The sequence below is a fragment of the Schistocerca gregaria genome, chromosome 3, assembly GCF_023897955.1.
Source record: "Schistocerca gregaria isolate iqSchGreg1 chromosome 3, iqSchGreg1.2, whole genome shotgun sequence".
Taxonomy (NCBI): Eukaryota; Metazoa; Arthropoda; class Insecta; order Orthoptera; family Acrididae; genus Schistocerca; species Schistocerca gregaria.
The window spans coordinates 189,665,140-189,687,090 of NC_064922.1; the positions used below are offsets into that span (position 1 = coordinate 189,665,140).

The 21,951-nt window shown below is 40.6% G+C and overlaps 1 protein-coding gene across 1 annotated transcript in view; it reads left to right on the top strand.

Moving 5' to 3' along the window:
- Positions 1-15,775, top strand: part of LOC126355302 (POU domain, class 3, transcription factor 3) — a 37,214-nt gene extending 21,439 nt beyond the window's left edge. Inside the window, exon 3 of the mRNA XM_050005594.1 lies at positions 14,954-15,775. Coding sequence (XP_049861551.1) covers positions 14,954-15,274 — 321 coding nt within the window. The 3' untranslated portion in view covers positions 15,275-15,775. The remainder of the gene's footprint in view (positions 1-14,953) is intronic.
- The last annotated feature ends 6,176 nt before the right edge of the window (positions 15,776-21,951 follow it).

The window sequence follows — 21,951 nt, forward strand, 5'->3', positions numbered from 1 at the left end:
ACAGCGCGTAGCGTTGCGCAGTTGGAGGTGAGCCGCCAGCAGTGGTGGACGTGGGGAGAGAGATGGCGGAGTTTTGAGAGCGGACGATCTGGAAGTGTGTTCGTCAGAAAAACGAAATTTGTAAGACCGCATGTCATGAACTGATATATATATGATGACTTTTGAACACTATTGAGGTAAATACATTGCTTCTTCTCTATCAAAATCTTTCATTTGCTAGCTATGCCTATCAGTAGTTAGTGCCTTCAGTAGTTAGAATATTTTATTTAGCTGGCAGTAGTGGCGCTCGCTGTATTGCAGTAGTTCGAATAACGAAGATTTTTGTGAGGTAAGTGATTGATGAAAGTTATAGGTTATTGTTAGTCAGTTCCATTCTTTTGTAGAGGTTATTGAAAGTCAGATTGCGTTGCGCTAAAAATGCTGTGTGTCAGTTTAGTGTTGATCAGAATAAGGAAAGAGCGAAATGACGGAGTACATTCAGTTCTGCTCAGCTGTTTGAAAATCAAATAACGTAAGAGGTTTATCAGCACAGTCATTCATTAAGTTTTCTAAGGGGACGTTTCATATTTCGACCCTTAGCCGAGGATACCTCACTGGAATCTTCCGATTTTTTTCTTGTAGTTTGTGTAATTAGTGTAGCCATTGTTTATTGCTAGAGCGTAATTATAGAGAGAATTTCCTTTGTAGTTGTAGTTTTTCCTTGTTGTACAGTAAAATAGTAGTGGCATGCATTTAGATCTGCACCAAGTATTTCGCAGCTGCGCTTGCAATTAACTAGATATTATTTTCAGTGCTATGTTAATATGTTTTCTTATTTTTGCTCTTCAAATTGCGCTTGTCTTGTTATCGTGTGAATTATGTGATTATTATGGCGTGTGAAAAGCGTAACGCTAGGCTCCAAAGTAAATTGAGCAATGATAGAGACTACGAGCGTAGCTTATCAGCACCACCGCGGAATGAATTAACAGACATTCAAAGTAGTAATTTGGTAATTGTGCATAGGAAAATGGAGCGGGCGGCAAATAATGGTATAGACAGAGAAACAATTAGCGAACAGGGAAGCATTATCGATCGATCGGTCCCCACATACACAACTGCTTGCAGCTCACCTCCAACTGCGCTGAGCTACGCGCTGTTCACATCCAACTGCCCAACATTACAATAGTGAATATTCCTACATTGCCAAGCAGCCACAGACTGCACACAGCACAGACAGTGATTTTCATACAGAGCGCTACTTGTTGTTACCAACATAAAGACCTAAAGAGCCTACTTACAATACCTATTGAAAGTCTAACAAGGTAACAATGAGTCCTGTTAATCACGGATTTAGATGAGTGTTAGGTGTGTTGTAAAGGGACCTGTCCTAGGTACCTGAATGGCAAATTTTCGCACTATACCTCTAGTTTTCGGGAAAAGTGGATGCTTAAGTTTTATGCTTCGCCGTATATCCATAACGTTGGTCATATTCCGACGGGGCGAGAGCACCTCACACGCAAAGGTTGGCGTTTGTCACGCTGATACGCTTTCACAATATATCTTTGCAACTTTTTTTCATATTCATATACAGTATACTGTTAAAGAGTTCACCCAATGCGAAATTATTCAAAAGCAGTCACTCTCGCCGTAGTAATTTCGTCAATCAATCAATCATTACAACACAATTTTTTTTCGACTGCATATTTTGTTATTGGTTAGTAGTTAAAATTTCGATTATTTTTACAGCTCGATCACGTAATTACTTTCGATCATACGGGCTGCCAGTACAGTTCTACGTACAATAGATCCCTTCTGGCACAAGGAGTGAAAATCTGTTTGAACAAGGTGGGTAATTTCGTCACAGTCCAGTATAATATAACTTCGTCAGGCATGCAAGAACTGTCCTGGAAATCTGGCCGTATTGTTCGGAAAATAGCTGACAAGTTAAGCTATAAATTTAAAAATATCTTGATGTGGCCTGTACGAAATCAAGCAAGTTCACGAAAGTGCTGCAAGAAGTGAATTCAAAATTTGCATTCCTCAATACGCAGAACGAGATTAAGTTCTTTACATTATTGATTCGTGGTAGAATGCACTGATCGAACAGTTTACGATCAAATCTTTCTGGATGAAGACAAGCATTCATCTGCATCGTAAAAATTATTTCACCCAAATGTGCCCCTCTTTGCAACGGTGAGATGTTTTATTTTTACAGGTAGCTTAAATATATTCAAAATGCTGCCGAGTTGCTAAAGACCAATAGATAAATCGCTTGAAGGGAAGATTCCATAAAAATGCAGTCTATAATCCTGCATCAATTTAGAGCACATGCTTGCACAGGAATGGTCAAATAAGCGAGGTTCGCATCGAAGTTAACCGAAGGTACAACATTTTGGAATCTAGCACTGGTACCTCCAGATGTCAGACACTCAGATCGGTACCAAACGTTGTACACCGTTAAAGTATCATCCAAAACTCTGGTTTAGTTCGTACTGTAAGCTATCGTTCAACAGAACGGGCGTAAGTGGTAATTAAATGTAATACCAGAACTGGTGCACAGGAAAAGCATAACAGTCAGTAAGTATTGAGGACAGCTTCCCTGGGGAAATTGATGGAGCATTAGATCGTCGCAGCAAGAGTCTTGGCTTCAAACACCAATGACAATAATTTGTCTACTGTATTATGCGTTCAAGTGTTATATGGGACAAATGTTAGTGACATGTAAAAGTGCTATATGTAGTTCACAGCAACGCTCTCTTAGAAGTCTGCTTTCGCTTCGTTTCTTTGAAAGTAATAAACTTTTGGGATACATTTGTAATTTCACAGAATGTATAATCATAACAGAAAAATAAAGAAGCAATTGCAGCACACGTGCGAAAGTAATGGTAATAATAATAATAATACTAATAATAATAGTAGCCGGCCGCTGTGATCTCGCGGTTCTAGGCGCGCAGTCCGGAACCGTGTGACTGCTACCGTAGCAGGTTCGAATCCTGCCTCGGGCATGGTTGTGTGTGATGTCCTTAGGTTAGTTAGGTTTAAGTAGTTCTCAGATCTAGGGGACTGATGACCACAGCAGTTGAGTCCCATACTGCTCAGAGCCATTTGACCCATTTTTAATAATAGTAATCAACAAAATAGTATGATCTGTATCAAGTACATAATGTTCAAAAAGGAATACTAGCAAGACCACACACACACACACACTCACACACACACACACACACACACACACACGCACACGCAGTGCCATTCATTCAGGAAAAAAGGCTTCACAATAATTTTTCTATACGATGAAGTGTGTGAAGCAAATTGCATCTAATAGTTTTAAGCGTAAACAATTTTTTAAAAAGTTGTTATCAATGGGGTTTGAACTCGTGCCCTTTGGTAGAACGACATCAGGGGCTACCAACTCACCCAGGCTCAATTTTCGAAGAGTTTTTCGCAGGACACATTTTACAGTGTTCCGTAGCTCTGCTGTTACTTGAGATTACCGTTTAGGCATCTTCTACTGGACAACAGCACATACGACGAACTAAATCGGTGTATTGGTTGATACTATATTGACATACAACGTTTAGTACCGATCTGAGTGTCTGCCATATAAAGGTTTGGGTATAAGTGGACCGTGTTTTCTGGTATTGCTTCTGAAACGTCTGTGTACCTGCAAGGCATGAACTTTCATGAAATGTGCGGCGTGCGCTACTAATTTATGTTCCTGTTGCTTTTGCTATCAATATCATCTGTATTCCTGTTTTATCACAGCGAGCGATCTAAACAATAGGGAATAAGACCGCTGTGTAATCTATTCTGTAACAAACGGAATACAAGATGGCGCCGTGGTTAGCACGCTGGGCTGGCGTTCAGGCGGACGACGGTTCGATCCCGGCCATCCACATTTAGGCCTCCCGTAATTTTCTAAATAGCTTCAGGCAAATGCCTGGATCTTTCCTTTGAAAGGGCACGGCCGACTTCTTTTACCATCCTTTCCTAGTGCGGACGGACAATTGACCTCGCTGTCTGGACCTCTTCCCCAAGTCAACCAACAGACAGGAATACAAATTTGAACAAAATGTGCTGTAATTATGCATTTTTTACTGAGAGTACTGTGGCGGAAATGGTTATTTTAGAATAATTGTCCATGACACTTTTTAATATATTTTGTGAGTTGAAATTAGAAAAATAGCATAGTCCATGCGTCGATCTTACTTTGTCGGACCATAGCGAACGTTGTAGATATATGAAGTACGCATAAAACTTCAACAACGATTTTCTCGGAAGCAAGGGGCCGCGCATGAGATGCTCCCAGCGAAGTACTGTGGTCAGGTCCATCTACAACATACGTAAGACTCATCAAAATCCGTAATTAACCGGTTTGATTATCCCCTTGTAAGAGAGGAAATTTGGTAACATGAAGAAACAGAATACCGATATCATAGGACTAAAAACACGCTGAACTCTACAAATTGTTTCCATTTTCTTGATGTAAAATTCTTCAGGCAATATAAGCTCTATAGTACGATATTTAGAGTCACACGATCTTCTTTTCAACGTCAGACTACACATTATTGTTTATAATCAACTATCTGCATCAAAGTACCAAAGTATGTTGGAACATGTCTGCCAAAAGATAAGTTATGACACAAACATATCAATTAGATTGTTTGAAAGTGTAATTATTGTGTTGTTTGTTCTCGGACTGCTTGAATGCAGTATCGTTGTTCAATGCGAGGAAGTGGGTTTAATCAGATCTGCTTATTATACTGTTCCACTCTGCTTTGACCACCTCACTGAAGGCCCACACCTGCAATTTGAAGGCAGGTGCAACACTATCAGGCAGACAGAAAAAATTTATTGTTCAGATAGCGCAGTTAATTTAGACAGATAAAAATATAGAAATAAGTCAGGCCGTTGAAAAATGTGAGCTTTTTGTCCTGTTATATTGATATTTTGTTTCTTCACCTTATCATATTTCCTCCCTTAGACACTGAAGAATTTTCAGTCAAATATCCCTGGTGGTAACCCTCACTTTTATGTGCGAATGGCTTACTCCAATGTTTTTGTGATGAACGATTTATATTCTAAGAATATTTTTGTGGGGTTCTGGGCGTCCGAGATCACACACTCCCCTTGCAGGTAGCTTTGAGCCCTAGAGGTCATGTACTTTCTTTGTAAGTAAACAGCTGCAATTAACTTCGGTTATCTGTCACAAACCAGGGACTTAAATTATTTATTTATTTTATTTATGCATTTATTTTACCTGGCAAGATTAGGGCCTTCAGGCCCTCTCTTACACCTAACCAGGCATACTCAGATTGAACGAGTTACAGTTTCTACTTAACATTAAGGACATATAGCCTATTATGCAGTATTGATGTTAAAGAAAAAAAATAATAATAGTAATAATAATAATAATAATAATGACTATGTATATGAAAGTAAACATACTTTTCTTTTCTGAATGTCAGTCACATTGTTAGTTGGCAATTTTCTCGTTATGTTCTTGCAGCTTGTGAGTTATTCTCATCGAGCACAGACATGAGACGATAGAATGGGGTGAATGAGATATATAAGAGGTAGATAGGTTTGAGGAAGAGAAATAGAACGGTAAAATTCGAAGCTGTGATGGAGAGGAGAAAGAAAGAGATGGGAGGGGCACAAGAATGGTGGCTATACCGTCCCTAATATATATGTTTTGAGTTCCCTCTTGAATGTTGAGTAGCTCTGGATAAGACGCAGATCACAGGGGAGCGCGTTCCATAGTCGTCTGGCTGAGATGGAGAATGACACGGAGAAAGATTTTGTGTTATGTAAAGGTACAGCTAAGATGATAGACGTATCCGATCTGGTGTTGCGATTGTGGAATGATGATAGGTGTTTAATGTGAGAAGATAAGTATTGGGGGCACCAGTGGCTAAGAAATCGATGAAGTAAGCACATCGTGTGGAGATCGCGTGCCGTATGTGGGCGTATCCAACCTAGCTGGGAGTATGAAGGACTGATATGATCATACAACCGAATATTGCACACGTATCTAACGCAAGCATTCATCACTAGCTCGAGGCATCTATAATTTTCACTATTTGTGCCGTGTTGAACTACATCGCAGTAGTAAAGATTAGGCAAGACTAGTGTTTGGACTAATTTTTGTTTAACATGGGTTGGAAATATTTTTCTAAATTTTTTAATTGCATGTAGGGAGGAGAGCGATTTCCGGCAAGCTGTGACTGTTTGTTCTTCCCAGTTTAGGTGTTCATCCAAGATTATTCCAAGGTCTTTTACTGTTTTTTGGTATGGTAGTTGGGTACCATTGAGGAGTATTTGAGGGACTGTTTCGCGAAAGTACCGGCTGATTAACTTTGGATGAGATATAAGTATGACCTGGGATTTCTTGGGGTTTAGTTTCAGACCTAGGTTCTGTGCCCATCGAGAAACAGAGCAAAGATCTGCGTTCATACTCGCTACTGCGCCAGCAATGATCTTGGGGCTTGCACTTATGTACAGTTGGATGTCGTCGGCATAAAGATGGTAGTTGCAGGAGTGAATCACTGAAGAAATATCATTAATGTACAGTGAGAAGAGTAGTGGACCAAGGACGGAGACTTGGGGAATCCCAGAGCGCACGCTTTTCCATGATGACTTTTCCGACCCACAAATGACTTGTTGACTTCTGTTTTTGAGGTAGCTGTCGAACCATTGTATTGCGCTGTTTGAGAAATTCAGCTCTTTCATTTTAATTAGTAATATATCGAAGTCAACTGTGTCAAAAGCCTTGCTAAAGTCAAGCAGTGTTAGGATAGTAGCTTCACGTCTGTCCATAGCATGTTTAATGTCATCAGTTACTTTGATTAATGCGGTTGCTGTACTATGGTGCTTTCGAAAGCCTGACTGATATTCGTCATGGATGTTATGAGTTTTGAGGTAATCCGTCAGTTGTTCATGGACGATGTGCTCTAGGGCTTTAGAAATTGCAGGTAGTATGCTGATCGGCCTGTAGTCACGTGGCGACTTAGGGTTGTCAGTCTTGGGTATAGGCTTAATTAAACTTTGCTTCCACTCCGTAGGATATGTACTACTGACAAGAGACAGGTTGAAGATGTCTGTGATAACTGGAATAATACTGTCTACGACGTCCTTAATCATGCCAATGCTCACTCCATCATTTCCTACTGCCTAGGAAGAGATTCTCATAATTGCCTTGTGTACTGTGCCGGTAGTGACATGTTTTAGGAAAAACTTGTCTCTCGAGAGATTGATATCTTGGGGCTGGTAATTTGTCGCTGCGTGGCAGTTTGCAGCTGTTGAGAAGAAATCGTTTAATTCTTCTGCAGACGCTTGATAAGCAGCGTCAGATCTTCGTTTCCCTATACCGAAACTGCGCAGCTTTTTCCACAGTGCAGCAGGTTTTGATATGCCGCATACGACAGAGCGGGCATGTCTGATTTTGGCATTCCTCACGCTTTGCTTGGTTCTGTTTCGGAGTTTCCTATAAGCTTCGTACGCCTTGGGAGTTGTGTTACGCTTGAAGGCCCTATGTGCAGCATCACGTTTATTCATTAAATGACGTAATGCAGTGGTGAGCCACGGAGCGGGAGCTCTCTTTACCTTAACAGTGCGTTGAGGAGCATGTTTATCATACAATGCAATAATTTTGCGACATAATTGCCGAATTTTTTCGTCTAAAGTCGGTTCATCGCTTATATCATGCCAAGGGATGTCTGAGAAATCCTTTTGAAGAGCGTCATGGTTAACATTTTTTAAGTTTCTGTAGGTTACCAGGTGAGATTTTTCTTTGGTAGTATGCATTGAGTAATTTAAAAATATCACGCCATGAGCAGAGAGTCCAGGAGCGGATGTCTGATTGGCGCGGATTATTTTATCTGGTCGCTTTGTTGCTATTATATCTATGATTGTGTGGCTGTGTGGCGTGTGATGAGTTGGGTCCAGCGCTGTTAAACTCATATCATTGGAGTGGAACAGTCGCCTTAGTTTTTCGGCAGAGGGAGATTTTAACTGTAAGTCGATGTTTGTGTCGCCCATAATGATTATGTGTTCATACTGTGTCACGAGTGAGGACAGGGCAGACTGAAAGGAGGACATGGTACCGACGTTTGGAGGTTTGTAGATTACTCCAATTAGCAGTTTCTGATTTGATGTATTTATTTCGAAAAACAAGAACTCTGCTTCTCCTTCGCCCTTTGCATCCGATGTGCATAGCACAGTAGGTGTCAGATCAGAGCGAACATAGGCACCCACACCACCCCTGAACGAATGGATACTCAAGAGGCCTAATGGGATCCAAGCTATACCTTAATTTAGCATTTTACTAAACAAGTCTTAGAAGTTCTTCACTCTTTCCTGCATAAGAAGGTACATAACTATTTGTGTGACGTTTAAAAGTAGTTTACTTTTAATTTCATTATATCACTAGCATATTTCTGAAATTACCTAATTTATTACGTGCATCTCTTTTTTTGTGACTCTGATGCTTGTAAGTTGTGTAGCTAAATCAAATCCATGCGAAAATTACTAAATGAAGAAAACTGGAATGCGTTGGACACTATTTTCATCACCAAACTGTCAGGTGGTAAGCCACTGGGGAGTAGGTTGGCTGACAAAACAAAACATGAGCTTCAGCAATACTGAGGACCACCCATCAACAATAACTAAAATTATATAGAAATTATGATGAAATCGGTCGCGGCATCGTGATTCCACAGATTCTGAACTAGCAGAAAAGTCTGCTCTCCATGGACGTTAATCATGGTGTAAATTCCTGAAAATCACCTCTTAGATCTGCTTCAGTACACATAAATAGCATGGACAAGCTACCTATAAAAATTAAGATTGTTTTTGTCACTTGTTCCAAAGATAAAGGTACATAAACTTGGCTTATTTAATACTGCCTGCATAGGCCCCGTAAACTCCCATTAAGGGTTTTGGATATCATGACAAACATAAACCGCTAGATTTTGATATAGAGAGTAAAGACGAGGCTGTCTTTCGTGTGTCAGCCGCATTCTGTAGTAAACGACCTCCAAATATTGCTGCCAACACTTTGTTGCAAGATTTGGACTTGCACGGAAAGGGGGGTTGGCCCCTTATTGGGAGTTCCAATGATAAGTAGACGCTGGGTCCCTTCAATCAGAGCAAGAAGGAAATCCATAGTGAGCTTTTATGCCGTTCTGGATTTTCGTACCAGGTATGGAGCAGGTTATATTGGTAGGTACTGAGTTCGCTGGGTGAAACGAGTTGCCATTCATAGTTCCATGATACTTGGACTTAGTTCATAAATGATTCTGAGTTCCTTCCAGCACACGTTGCCCTGATAGACTGTGTGTGCAGTAGTCATAGAAAGCAAACTATAGCACAGTTCGAGAGAAGTTCACGTAGCATTTTTTTTTATGTTAGTGGAATACTTCTATGTACCCGTTGCATATAGTGCGCTTCGTGACAGAGTTATCAGTGGGTGCAGGTAATCGTCAGTGTCACTGCATTGATTGTCGAGAGCGATTTTGGAACATAATAGTCTTTATTGAAAACGGTTTCTTGTCACGGTAAAATCAGTATTGTCCTTGAAGACGCAAGAGGTGGATGGGGATCACTTAGTAACTGTGTTTGCGCTAGTAGACGGACTACATTAACTACCTTTTATCCGAGAACGGGAACGAAGCTTGCCTACTCCGGTGGATTCCCTGCAGAAATAATTATGGGTAAGAGACTCCATTTTAAGTTCCAACATACTTCGCAGCCTGTAAAGGAATACAGAAATTTTGGTTTTCAAGATGACTGATACTCACTACAAAATCCATTCATTATAAATATATGAATCAAACTCAATAAATTTCCTTTATTTGCAAACACAAATCAAACTATTGACGCTAAATTCATAACAAAGTAACATGAATCATTTTAGATGTGGAAAAACCTGTATTTGTGCCACAGCTACTGCGATTAGTCTTATTCGACATCAAGAAGCGAACTCAAAGGAAAGAGCAATTACAAAAACATGCTAAGCCCTTTTACGATATAATCTCAAGTGAGTAGTACTAATATACCTTCATAACTGAAAGACTACGTGAGTTTACCGACTAATTTAGGAAGCTGTGATCTGTCAATTTTCAGAAAGTAAACACGCATCTCCATCACCAGTTACTCGTAGCGGTCACATTTAAACTTTCCTCTGTCCGAACCTCTCAGCAAACAGGAACAACCTGCTACGTACTGACTGCCAAGAGTGAAACTCGAAATGGTGGATGCTACACCTTGGCCTTATTTCAAAAATGCAGCGAAGACGCACGTAAATTTCCCTACCAACATAACAGAAACATAGACATGTAAGAGGAAATACTCTATGAGAACAGGAAAAATTTGTAACCTTTGTTGATTAAATTTAACAGAAATGCTCAACCAGCAATTCATGTCACAGTAGAAACAAAACCACAAATAATGCTGCCCGCTGACTTTGTTGGTAGCTCGAATTCAGCAGCCGCAGAATATTTCAACGAAGATAAAAAGTCGGTTGTCTAATGCACAAGAAAACCTGTATCCGGTAAAATTTAACAGTTTTAGCAGCTTAAACCATCATCTTCGGAACTGAAATAGACTCGAATTATTAGTAAGTCGACGCCAAAGTAAGAATCGGACAGTAGTACCCTACAAAAGTTTGCCAAAAAATACTTGTATTAAAAGAGTATGTTAAAAAAGCGCAAAGATTGAACAGCAAAAGAAAAATAGGTTTAAACTTGGAGTTCCAGTCATCTAGTTCCCCCTGTACTTCTAGTTCTGTTTCTCTGCAGGAAGGTTCATCATCAGCAAAGACTACTGCATAAGTGCAATAAAAAGTAATGAGGACAGTGCACTACCTGTTGCACTCCTCTATCTTTCCTGTACTAATCACATTTCCCGTTACACTTTTGTACACAATTCTTTCAGCCTTCATATAACATTTGCATCTTTCTCATTAGGAAGTTTGGAACAATAGTTTTTCTAAACACTCCCAGAATTACACTTACGAATTTGTACAAAAGGAAACGCACCATACAAGAGGATAAACATTCTATTAATAATGGATATCTTATATACAGGGTTATTCAAAAATAATACCACAACTTTAGGAATTTAAAAGTCTGCAACGACAAAAGGCAGAGCTAAGGACTATCTGTCGGCGAATTAAGGGAGCTATAAAGTTTCATTTAGTTGTACACTTGTTCGCTTGAGGCGCTGTTGACTAGGCGTCAGCGTCAGTTGATGCTAAGGTGGCGACCGCTCAACATAAAGCTTTTTATATTATTGAGTACGGCAGAAGTGAATCGACGACAGTGGTTCAGCGTGCATTTCGAACGAAGTATGGTGTTAAACCTTCTGATAGGTGGTGTATTAAACGTTGGTATAAACAGTTTACAGAGAATGGGTGTTTGTGCAAAGGGAAAAGTTCTGGACGGCCGAGAACTAGTGATGAAAATGTAGCAAACATCCAGCAGGCATTTGTTCGCAGCCCAGGAAAATCGACTCACAGACCTAGCAGAGAGCTGCAAATTCCACAATCAACTGTATGGAGAGTCCTACGAAAAAGGTTAGTTATGAAACCTTATCATCTGAACGTTAACTACCCGAGGCGATGGATCGGCCGCCAGGCAGCCCGTGACAGAGCACTTCATCACTGGCCTCCAAGAAGCCCTGATCTTACCCCCTGCGATTATTTCTTATGGGGGTATGTTAAGAATATGGTGTTTCGGCCACCTCTCTCAGCCACCATTGATGATTTGAAACGAGAAATAACAGCAGCTATCCAAACTGTTACGCCTGATATGCTACAGAGAGTGTGGAACGAGTTCGAGTATCAGGTTGATATTGCCCGAGTGTCTGGAGGGGGCAATATTGAACATCTCTGAACTTGTTTTTGAATGAAAAAAACCTTTTTAAATACTTTTTGTTACGATGTATAACAGAAGATTATATTATGTTTCTTTCATTAAATACACATTTTTAAAGTTGTGGTATTCTTTTTGAATCACCCTGTACTATACAGAAAACGTTTGCATAGTTATATGTCAGGATACTATACAAAATAAAAAGCTGACAAAGATATATGCTTCTTCGATGTACGACGTGTTATCATAAAGTTTCAACTATTGCCAAGAAAAAATAATTATGCAATTAGTTTATTGTTTGTGTGCGGGTGCAAATCTTCAGTCCTGATACACAATGAAATCCACGCGCCGTATTACCATATTTCGCTGCAGGGTCCAAAAAAAATTTGCAGCCTATCTCGAATTCAACAGCCGTTCCGTTTTGGCTCCCCTAGCGGTGCGCTACGGTACTGTGGCGTGATCATTTCAGCCTCTGTCAGCACTGCAGAAAGACTTTTCTTTGAGATGTTCAAAATGCCTCTCCGCAGTGCCGTATGATTGTTAGCCTCCCGTGCAGTATGATCGTTCGCCTGCATGAGTTTTTCAACGAAACACTAAACGCACAACGATACTGCAGTGATATTCGAACCAATTCATAGGAGAACTTGTGTTAAGTGAAATACTGAACGGCTATTTTCAACAAGATGGTGCAACCGCGCATACAGCTCACGTTTCAATGTCACTGCTTGCTGATTATTTTGGTGATCGCATAATTTCACTGGTACTTTGGCCTCCACGATCGCCTGACCTAACACCACTTGACTTGTTCTTCTGGGGTGCAGCGAAAGCAACTGCCTATAAAAATCGTCCAAAATCATTCGATAAATTGAAAACTGCAACGTCCACTTTCACTGCTTCTGCTACAGAAGAAATGTTACAACTTGTGTTCGAAAACATGATTAGACGAACTGAATTGTGTATTCAACAACCAGGGGAACACTTTCAAGATTTAAGTGAAAATTTGTAGGTAAAAATGAATATTCACTAAATTAATAACTTGTATTTCACTGTGTTTCATTTCAGTATATTCACTGCAGCATACGGCACGCGCGGCTAACAATCATACGATCCTGCGGAGAGACTTTTCGAACACCCCGTACAATAAGAACATCAAGTGTATTATAAGGGTGTTTACGAATGATATGTATGTTAACGATATGGCTTTTTTGTTTAAATTTGATGTAGATGACAGCTCACTAATACCCTCGTTCTTCCTTTCTACCTGTACTAATTCGGTGCGAATGAAATAATTGTTTAGCTATAGTTTTTGAGGTGATAACGAAAACTGTACGACTACCCCTTGTAATGATATACTTTAAAGAGGGGAAAACTGCTGATCGGTATCGGAAATAGGTTTATGCACCCTATACTCCTCTCGATACATGTTGAGGCACTCCACAGGTGTGCTCACGAAAGTGGCGCGTTTGGCCTGTGAGTTTGCTGTACATTCTAAGGGACAATGTTGGGATCAGCGACTGCATATTATATGATATTATTTAAGACTGAGAACATCGCCTACAGCAGTATTAAATTATCATTATCGAAAAGAGTAAAGCACAATCAGGAGCATATAATGTCCGTTTAAGTCACCTTATAGAAGTATGGATATTCAGTTCAGCTGAAGATGTGACTGGTCCTGAAATCTTGTAGTCCTTTCATTTCCGGAAAAATAAAAATTTATTGCAAGTATAGTAGGTGTTATAAGTTACGAATAACACACGTTAAGGAAGAAAGCAACACGAAGGAATTATCCGAGTGAGATGGAAATCGATACCTGTGGTGCACGCATCCAGACAAGTATCTCAATAGAATTTTAGAAAAATTTTATGACTTGTTCAACAGAAAAAGCTTCAAAAATTGATCATGTCAATAAGGCGCTGGCCATCTCTGACCCTTGTTCTGGCTGTTATTCGGCATGCCACTGGTAGAGTGTAGGATGTCCTGCTCAGGGATATCGTGCCAAATTCTATCCAACTGGCACGTTAGATTCTCATAACCCGGAGGTGGGTAGAGGCTCATTATAATGCTGAAAACTTTCTCGGCTCTGCAGAGATCCGGCAACCTTCCTGGACAAGGTAGGGTTTGCAAGCACTAAGACAATGAAGAGAAAATCTCACCGTGTGCGGACGGGCATTACCTTGCTCCAAAGTGAGCACAGGGTGGCTTGACATGGAGGCAACAAAACCGAGCGTAGAATATCGGTGACGTATCGCTGTGCTGGAAGGCTGCCGTGGATGACAACCAGGTCGGTCCTGCTATGAAAAGAAATGGCACCTCAGACCATCACTCCTGGTTATCAGGGCGTATGGCGGGCTCTACCTTGCCGAGTTCTACAGTGGCCCAGCTGAGTGGTCGAGCGGTTCTAGGCGCTTCAGTCTGGAACTGCACAACCGCTATTGTCGCAGGTTCGAATCCTGCCCCGGGCGTGGATGTGTGTGATATACTTAGGTGACTGATGACGTCAGATGTTAAGTCTCATAGTGTCCAAAGAAACTTGAACCATCTACATTGCCCAGCAAGATCGATGCGTCTCTCCCCAACTGAGAACGCTTAGAGTATTATTGGCAGGGCCCTCTAACCGTCTCGAGATTTTAAGATTTAAGGTGGGCATCCAAGAAGTGTATCAAATGGTTCAAATGGCTCTGAGGCTATGGGACTTAACTTTTGAGGTCATCAGTCCAACAAGTGTATAAAACAGTGCCAAGTCGAATAACCGCTTTCGTAAGTGCCGAACGTGGAGCAACTCTTTTTAAATTTCCTCAATTTATGAAACTCTTTAATGAATCATCTAATTTTTCTGAAGTTGTAATCATTTGTTTGTCCGCACATGCAAGTCTACCGATTTCCGACCCATGCAGGTAATTCCTTCTTGGTGCGCCTTTCATAGATTTTTGTTTTGTTTTTTTCTGTAGAGTGTGTTTACTACAGGTGTGGATGTTCAGGCAAGAAAAACATATGTGTTATATTCCTGTCGTGTGCAGTAATGGTCCACTACCATTGTACAGGAAAGCTCGCCTCTGCTCCCGCACGTGACTATGTGTTGTTTCCTTTTGCTACAACAGCACCGCTCGTTCTCCAAGTTCAACTTGAACTGCCTGGGCGAGGCTGGTTCGGGAGCGCCACCGCTGCGGCCGCTGCTGCGCCCGCGGCAGAACTCGGTGTTCGTGGGCGGCTCGGGCTACATGCTGCCGCCGCACCTGGGCCCCCCGCGGAAGGCCAAGTCGGCCGCCGACCTGCAGACGCTGGTGCTGGACGCGCCGCCGCACGCCGACCCCGACGCCGCCTCCGCCACAGCCTCCGCCTCCGGCCTGGCCGCCCCCGCCGCCGCCAGCGCCGCCGGCAGCACCTGCCGGCTCGACTCGTACCGCGTCACGCACGTCTGAGGCCTCCGCCTCCCTCTTCACTATCCACACTCAGCCGTCGAACTCTTCCTGTCGTCACACTTACTTCAACTAGTAGGTTCATCTCTACAAACTCTAATCGACAGATACTTCCACGGACTGCTGGACACTCTGAACAACTCGCAGTCCTGGCAGCACACTCACCTACTGGAGACTTTTGTTCGTGTTTATCTATAAATATCTAATGATGTTGACAAAATGATGAAATTTCGTACTGTGTTATTTCTCTCTCGAGTGATCCTTCTCCTGAACGTAAATATTATTTTTGAGCTCATGGGAATCTGTCAAGAGGCCGCTATTGCTCTTGTGATTGCTACGTTTCATACATTTTTGGACAACATGATTGTGGAGATGAAGCAGCGATTAGTATGATTGATCAATATTTCAAAAACAGTCTTAATCGCATTTATTATTATTATTATTATTATTATTATTATACAGCCAACCGGTTTCAACCCGACGTGGGGGTCATCTTCTGGGCGTTTACATCACTGGTCGACTGTTGGTGGTGTCTCTCCTGGATAGTTTATTGCCGTTATGTAGACAGGAGTGACACCACAAACAGTCGACCAATAGTGTAAACGCCCAGAAGATGACCCCCACGTCGGGGTGAAACCGGTTGGCTGTATAATAATAATAATAAATGCGATCAAGACTGTTTTTGAATAATTGCTACGTTTCCAGTATTAAACTGTGACTTTTATCCTCGCTGCGTCTTATCGATTCGAGCACCTGGATTCGACTAGGCGGTCAGTCATTCATCCAAACTCAGTAGTGCAAAAGTGAACAAAATTATTGTCACTTGCTGCTATCCAGTCTGATAAGCTGGCCGTCGAGAAAACAATAGGCTTTCTAAATGTGTAATCAAGCTGACGTACTGCAAATATTTCATATTACAATTATTTTATCTCTAATGCGATATCTATACTGACTGTTATAGGTGAGTAAGCTTGGAGTTCAATCTCTGTAATATTTGCTTTCTCAAATTCGAGGTCCTGGTTGTATGTTATCAGCTCCCGAGCCTGGATTTTGCTGAGTAACGAATCAATCACACTGTCTTAACAGCAACGGAAGTATAGTGTCTCGTCCGAAATATGTTACAAGACAACACGAAAAGAACTGTATGTTTCATCGTACTTCTTAGTGAATTTCCACGTGGAGGGACAATTTCAGATGCTCCTGTAACATTCACGTGTATATGGTGACGCCGGACTCCTGAGGCATGTCGTCAGCTTGAACTGAGTTGCTTACTAAGTGACCTCAGGCAGTGGTCCCTCTATCCTTAATAAACCGTTACACACGTACCCTGTTTCAGATTAGAACAAAAGCTGAATACTGATAGTTCTGTATTGTTATGGACTGCAATTTACAATTATCATTTTCATTTATTTCCTCATTGGCACCAGTCATATGATCCGCTCTGGAACAACGCCGTACACATTACAATTTCTACCTATATAGTGCATGTGTATTGCGCTGCTGCACGGTTTGTCGTCTAACCACCTTCCTGCAAGAAAATTAATTTCCCGCACTGTCAATTTAATACGTAAAGTGTGTCACAGTAAATATGAGCGACAACAACATTTCATATGCGTCAGCGCTTTAAAATAACATTACAACCATAGTAGTATACGTACGTAAGCATCAAATGTTGTAATATATATCACAGAACGTTGTGGTATCAAGCTTGATTCAACACTGTCCAGATTACAGTAAGCAGCTTTTGAAAGACATACCGACAAAAAATCCGCTCCATCCATTTTCTGTTGAAATTACATCTTGTCCGCCCTATACAAAGTATCTGTCATCTGTCACAGTTAATTTTGTAGCTCACAGACCTTGACAAGGGCTTTCCTTTGTTGTTCACATGGTTTGTCAGTCTGTCCCCTATATGTTCAGTAGCGAAACTAATAATTACTTTTTTTCCTTTAAATCCCAGAAATTCTGTCACAGATATTTAGCAGTACACGGTATCGAGACACATAAGGTTTTCGTAACTACCTAATCTTCTTTAGCCAGAACGTTTTTCGTATCAGTTGTGTAATAATTTTTCTCCTTTATTTGAGTACACTTTATTCATTTTTGGTTCGAAATAGTTGTTTATCGTCCTATCGTTGCATGGATGATTACCAAAGAGGGTTAATACAACCCGGGTAGAGGAGCTTTCTGTGCTATCTACTGTAGTTGTCACGTACTTGTATCACCAGGGCAGTACCATTATTTTAAATCGTTAACATATATGAAATGATCTTGTCGGTCGTGTTTACAACGAGAGCGGTTACATATTAAAATGACAGATATACATCTTTTAGACGCGCAAAGGGTAACTGTGTAAATTTACGAGTATAGGTGTACAAATTTGAAAATGGTACACAGCCGAAATCTTAAAAAAATTATTGGTCACTTTCTATTAAGTTTGCGTTTCCATTGTTTTTGTCGTCTTGGTATCCAATAAACAAGGCACTTGGTCCCTTCACCATAAAAATGACATGCATCGTTTCGTTTTCATTGGTTCATAGTTACTCTCTTAAGCTTTATGCTTTCAATCAGCAGTGGAACAAGGCTTGCTTATATAGCAGCGTATCACAATCCTACCCACAAAACAATACACACATTTCCTATCTAGAACTACGTGAATTGAAATGCAATACGAAGCAGTTGGTTTTTCCTCGCAATGCATTCGAAGTTAGTAAATACTCGAAAAGCAGAAATGGTTCTGTATCATAGGAACAGCCGTTTTTTAAGTCTTATCTTAGCAAACTTTCAAGTGTAGCACACGACTTCGTAAGTACTTGAAGCTGTTTCTATGGTTATAAACATCGTACGCTTCACAGTACAAACGACAACTGTGGAAATAAGGTATAGAACTGTGTTACATACTCTTTACATAAAGCCCTTTGTTCTTAGATAGAGATATTGCTTACGCCGATTCAGCTATCTAATTGATCGCCACCCACTTGATAAGCTTATAACGAATCCCGAAATGTTACTGGCAGAATGTATACGAAAATGTAGTTAGCCAATAGCACATATCCAAAGTTATGGAAGAACTTCAAAACCTTGGAGACTTACTATGAGTCAGCTTCAACCACAAAATATGAACCGGTGCGAGAAACTGCTTGTCGAAAGTCTCCGAGCTACTCGAAGAACACTGTAATCCTTTGATCACAACTGTTTTTGAAATAGAAAACGTGACAATAGCAACCACCTACAAATTTCCAACTGAGCTTGTGGAAACATCGGTGTCGCAGAGTTGGGAAGACGTTGGAGACGAAGAGATTGACTTTAATTACTATAAATTATATAGCCTGTTGATAAAATTCTACCACTCTGTTTGCCACTGGATGGATTAAATACTCTTTTTTTGCATTCATGACTGCTCAGTTTTGATCTTGTAGCCATTTTCAAATTATTGTATGAGAAACATATCGCCTGTTGCGTTTTTTTTAAATTTTTTTTTTTTGTTGCAAAGACTACTTTGATGCGTCTTTCCGCGCTAGCCTATCCTGCTTATCGTCCACTTTTCACTTCCGCACAAATACTTTCAGAAAAGACTTCCAAAAAGTTAAATGAAGCGTTACTTAGTTGAAACACACTTATCAAGCAAGTATAGATGAAGTACTTAAAAGAAGGCTTTTGTCGTGCAATCCATGTAAAGAGCATGCTTATGTTACACAACGGCAAACATCATAAGGTGTTGAGCCCGTATCCAATGAAATTAACCACAAGTAAAGGTGAGAATGGTTGCATGCACTACGTACAGCAACGGCTCGTACCCAGCCGAACAAAGTTAAACGTGATCTACAAGATACGCTATGTCTGTGATTCAAATGAAATTATAGTAAACTTTCTTTACTTAACCGGCTGCATACGGTCCAGTGGGCACCTAGACTTCTAAGGGGTGTGTTGTGTCACTTCTGTCCACGAAAATCTTTGCATCGCGTCATTAAGTTCGTGATAATATGTTTTGTTGCACAGCGTTCTCTCTTACTGAAATTCTATTAGTTTTAATTTCACTTAAGTTGTGTTTAATGTTATTGCACACCAGGCCTACCCACAAATATTTTCCATCGCGTGAGTTGAAAAATTAACTGCAACTCAGTTATGTCCATTTGATAGATTGCACTATGAAAGTCCAGTTTTTATTCTTTCGAAAATAACGTAAAAGTTTGTTTTGTATATGTGTTTTACCTTTTTTTCGATTGACTTGTATTTCAGAGAACTAAAAAATGAAAATTTGTATCTCTCGACATAGAATATTAGCAGCAGCAATATTGTGTCAGTGGTCCGTTATATATGATAAGCTAACCGTGGGCCTCAAGTCTGAAGATGATTATAAACGATAGATAGACATAAATTTTATAAAGTAATAGCTAAACCTCTTTCTAAACATGCTTTAGAATCGTCGTCATTATGTAAGCAAGGAGAAACGAGTTTACGTGCTGCTTAAATGTAAATAATCAAATACTCAAAAGGTTGCTGTCTGGTGTATTATAACGAGTTGTACAACAGAGGAGAGAATACCACTATAGCCAACATATTCGCGTTGATATATTCGGCAACTGTGTTGATACTTATGATAATTCTGATTTATTGTTCCGTCTCAGGTTGCATATTTTTAAGCTAATCAAACATTTGCAACTGAGAAGCAACAATAAATGAGAATAATCTTGAAACGAGATTATAGTCGGTAGAACAGGTCGAGAAGATGACATAAAGGAGAAACAACGAAACAAGTACTGAAATAGAAACCACAAATGAAATGAGAGCCGGGAAGACCACAGGAGGGATGAATAGACAGATCAGGTGCCACTTTAATGGTTGCGAGGAGGAAGGAATGTTTCAGAGACTCATTTGAAAATGCCTCCATAGCTGAAACACTGCCGCAGTTGATGTAAAATGAAAGGAAATTTTAATCCATCCAAAAACAGTGTGGCAGAGTATTATGATCTTGTAAACTTTTGATGGCTTTGAACCATTTTATAAGTAAAATATTACAAATAAACACACACACACACACACACACACACACACACACACACACACACACACACACACACAAACACAAACAAACAAAAGTCAAAGGTATATTTAAGCCGTGTTGGTAGAAAGGGATACCAGATCTCGTTTAGACCATCTTTTTGCACATTGTCGGGAACCTTTAAACTGTGTAGGTCACGTTAGTTGGCAACAGTTCTAAAGCTGTTTCTCTAAGAGTCAGACACACGACACGACCAGCACATTTGTGGTAATTGTTCTCCAAGAATTAAGAGACAATGCAGGATCTGCGTTCAGAGGCTCCCCAGTGCGTCCGCTTTATCAGATCCGCACCCACGAATGTGGCGCTCAAACGCTGTGCCGCTTTAATGAGAGTGAATTATGCAAGGGCTGGACCCTGCCGCTCCGGTGTCGCCACGGTTTCCGGTACGCCCGTCACAGAAAGAACAGGTCTCTCCAGACGCGGTGGAAGTGGTGCTCGTAGCCTCTCTTTCTCCACTATTCTCTATTCACTTCCATTCTTGCGTACCCCCACAGCTATATTCCACGTAACGTTGCCAAAGTTCCAACTAACTTCAGTCAGAAATTTATCATCTGTCAACAAGCCACTATTTTCAGTAAGTTTAATTCCAAACTAAGGCGAATGGCAGCCTGAAGTAGCTATGCACAACCACGAAATTCATAACAACGATGCATTGCAATTATTAGGATTTAAATTCACCTGTTCACAGCAATATTATCATTTCCTTTACCCAACTTTGTGGTCCTCTTTCCTCAACGACATTAAGTATGAACGACCTGTCTCCAGGGGTTGCGTTATCCTTCATTCAAGTAGTTCCATAGCTGCATAAGCAAAAGGTCGCCAGACTTCGTTGTCATATTTCTGATTCTCTGGATATCTCTATCCTCCTGCATTAACTTTCATGACGAAGTAGAGAAACCGGCCGCTGTGGCCGAGCGGTTCTAGGCGCTTCAGTCTGGAACCGCGCGGCCACTACGCAGGTTCCCATCATGCCTCGGGCATGGATGTATGTACTGTCCTTAGGTTAGTTAGGTTTAAGTAGTTCTAAGTTCTAGGGGACTGATGACGTGAGATGTTAAGTCCCATAGTGCTCAGAGCCATTTGAACCATTTCAAGTAGAGAACTATCTACTGCACTGGGTCCAACTCAGATTTGTCTATTATTTTTGTGGAAATGACGGTAAAGTCCATTTTTTGCTGCTATGGTTCGATAAATAAATTGAGTTGTTGACCTTAAACTGAACTCCAGCATTGGTAGTTCTCATATTGATCCACGTAGTCGAAAATTTTTAGTGCATTTTTTCATGTAGTTCAAATTGACATTCTCATTTTCATCATGTCTCTCAAACGCTGCTCAACCGCAAAATTATCACTCTTATAATCATGACGGAATAACCATTGATTAGTTAAATATCGTCCATTCGCCTTAAATGGATAGTAGTTATTTTGCTTTTACTGCAGGCGTGCTTCTACGTCCTTCACCCATATAACGGTCTTTTTTTCCTCTGCAGCTAGAGTCGCTTTTTTCCGATTATCTCGAATGTGATTCTTAGCATATTTTATTCATTCCATTCAGACGTTAATGATATACCTTATATCACTGAAATACTACAGCGTGCTGCGTAGCTGGTTCGACTACT